Below are 2,127 nucleotides of genomic sequence, written 5' to 3' on the forward strand. Positions count from 1 at the left end.
TTTTTCCTGTTTTCTTTTTTTCTTGATTTTTATGTTTCTTAACAGTTTTTTTTTTCTATTTTAGATGTCAAAAACAGATGATTATATTGAAGTGGAAGATGAGACAATTGAAGTTGAAACCCCAACAAATGGTCAAGTTCCACGAGAAAATGTGAGAAAAACTAAAGAATTCAACCCACGATCGAAAGTTTGGAACGAATTTGAAAGATATAAGGACAAAGATGGTGTTCAAAGATGCAAATGTAAGCATTGTGGTGGCGGGAATTACAAGTGCGAATCAAGCGCTTATGGGACCAAAAATCTAGGTTATCATTTAACTAAATGTAAAGTTTACCAAGCTAAACTTAGTGGTGGGCAAACACAACTAGCTTTCCAATATGGTGATGAAAACAAATTGTCAACTTGGAAATTTGATCAAAATGACAATCGGAAGGCTCTAGCCCACATGTTAGTAGTTGACGAACTTCCATTTAGCTTTGTAGAAGGTGCAGGCATTAGATATTACAATATTGTTACTCAACCATTGTTTAAAGTTCCATGTAGAAGTACAAGCACAACGGATGTCTACCAATTGTTTGTAGAGGAAAAAGAAAAAATTTGTGACTTTATTAAAAAAAATATTGGTAGAATATGTTTGACTACCGATACGTGGACTTCTAAACAACAATCATGTTATATGTGTCTCACCGCTCACTTTATTGATAACGAATGGAAATTGAAAAAAAAAAAGTGTTGTGTTTTTCTTCTCAAGAGAGTCACCTCGGGGTTGATATTGGAAAAATGGTTGAGAAGTGTTTAATGGAGTGGGAAATAGAAAATGTTTTCACAATTTCTGTTGATAATGCAAGTGCGAATGATGTGGCAATTGACTTCTTGAAAAAAAGTTTTCAAAACTCCAACAAGTGTCTTTTAAATGGGAAATGGATGCACATTCGATGTGTTGCCCACATTTTAAATTTAGTGGTGCAAGATGGCATAAAAAAAGTTGATAAGGCGGTTGAGATAGTTCGATGGGCGGTTAAATGGATTAGGCAATCGCCTTCTAGAATTCATAAGTTTACCAAGTTTGCTGAGGTTGCTAATCCCGGTATAACAAAACACTTGAAAAGAGATGTTCCAACAAGATGGAACTCTACTTACCATATGTTGGAAATTGCCCAAGCTTACGAAAAAACTTTTGAAAGATATGATCTTGAGGAATTTGATTTTCGGAACGAAATTGAAAAGGCGGGTTTGTCGATACCTTCATCAAGCGATTGGGAAAGGGTTAGGAATGTATGCCATTTTTTAAAACCTTTTCATGATGTTACTTTGAGGATTTCCGGGACACTTTATGTGACATCAAACACGTGCATTGAAGACATATTTTCCATTCGTACGCTCTTGGATGATGCTATTTCCGATTCTAGTCTTTGTGATATTGCATTGGCCATGAAAATAAAGTTTGACAAGTATTTTGGCGACATAGAAAAAATGAATTTATTGCTTTACTTTGCTTTGATTCTTGATCCGAGGAACAAAGTAAAGTATTTGGTTATACTATTAGAGGACCGTTATGGAGAAAAAGGGATGGAGGCCAAAAAGAAATATATCATGGATTCTATGTATGAATTATATAATGATTATATTAGAATTCATTCTCCAAGTTCTACTTCAAGTACTACCGAGTCTACCATTTCATCATCGATATTAGGGAAACGCCAAAACCCAGATTTTACAGCACCTAACCCCCATTGAGAAATAAACTAAGAGAAAAGATGAAGACGAACATAGTTGAATCAATTGGGGAGTTAGAAAAGTATTTGCAAGAAAGTGTTGAAGACGACTCAAAAATGTTTAGTATTCTAGATTGGTGGAAAGTGAATAGTCCAAGATTCCCGATTCTATCATTGATGGCAAGAGATGTGTTTGCCATTCCCGTCTCAACCGTGGCTTCGGAATTTGTTTTTAGCACTAGTGGGAGGGTGTTGGATCCGTTTAGGAGTTCTTTGACTCCTAAGATTGTTGAAAGTTTAATTTGTACACAAGATTGGATTCGGGGTAACATAAGTGACACAATCGATTATGAAAAAGATTGGGAAGAAAATCAACAAATGGACAAAGGTAATTGTTTATCGTTTATTATTT

General features: G+C 35.0%; 1 protein-coding gene across 1 annotated transcript; it reads left to right on the plus strand.

The window, feature by feature from the left end:
- Window positions 1-708: 708 nt before the first annotated feature.
- On the plus strand, window positions 709-1,737 carry LOC111911369 (zinc finger BED domain-containing protein RICESLEEPER 2-like). The gene has a single exon (XM_023907157.2). It carries the CDS (start codon window positions 709-711, stop codon window positions 1,735-1,737), a length of 1,029 nt encoding a protein of 342 aa, XP_023762925.2.
- Window positions 1,738-2,127: the final 390 nt, after the last annotated feature.

Source organism: Lactuca sativa, chromosome 3 (genome assembly GCF_002870075.4).
Source record: "Lactuca sativa cultivar Salinas chromosome 3, Lsat_Salinas_v11, whole genome shotgun sequence".
Lineage (NCBI taxonomy): Eukaryota > Viridiplantae > Streptophyta > Magnoliopsida > Asterales > Asteraceae > Lactuca > Lactuca sativa.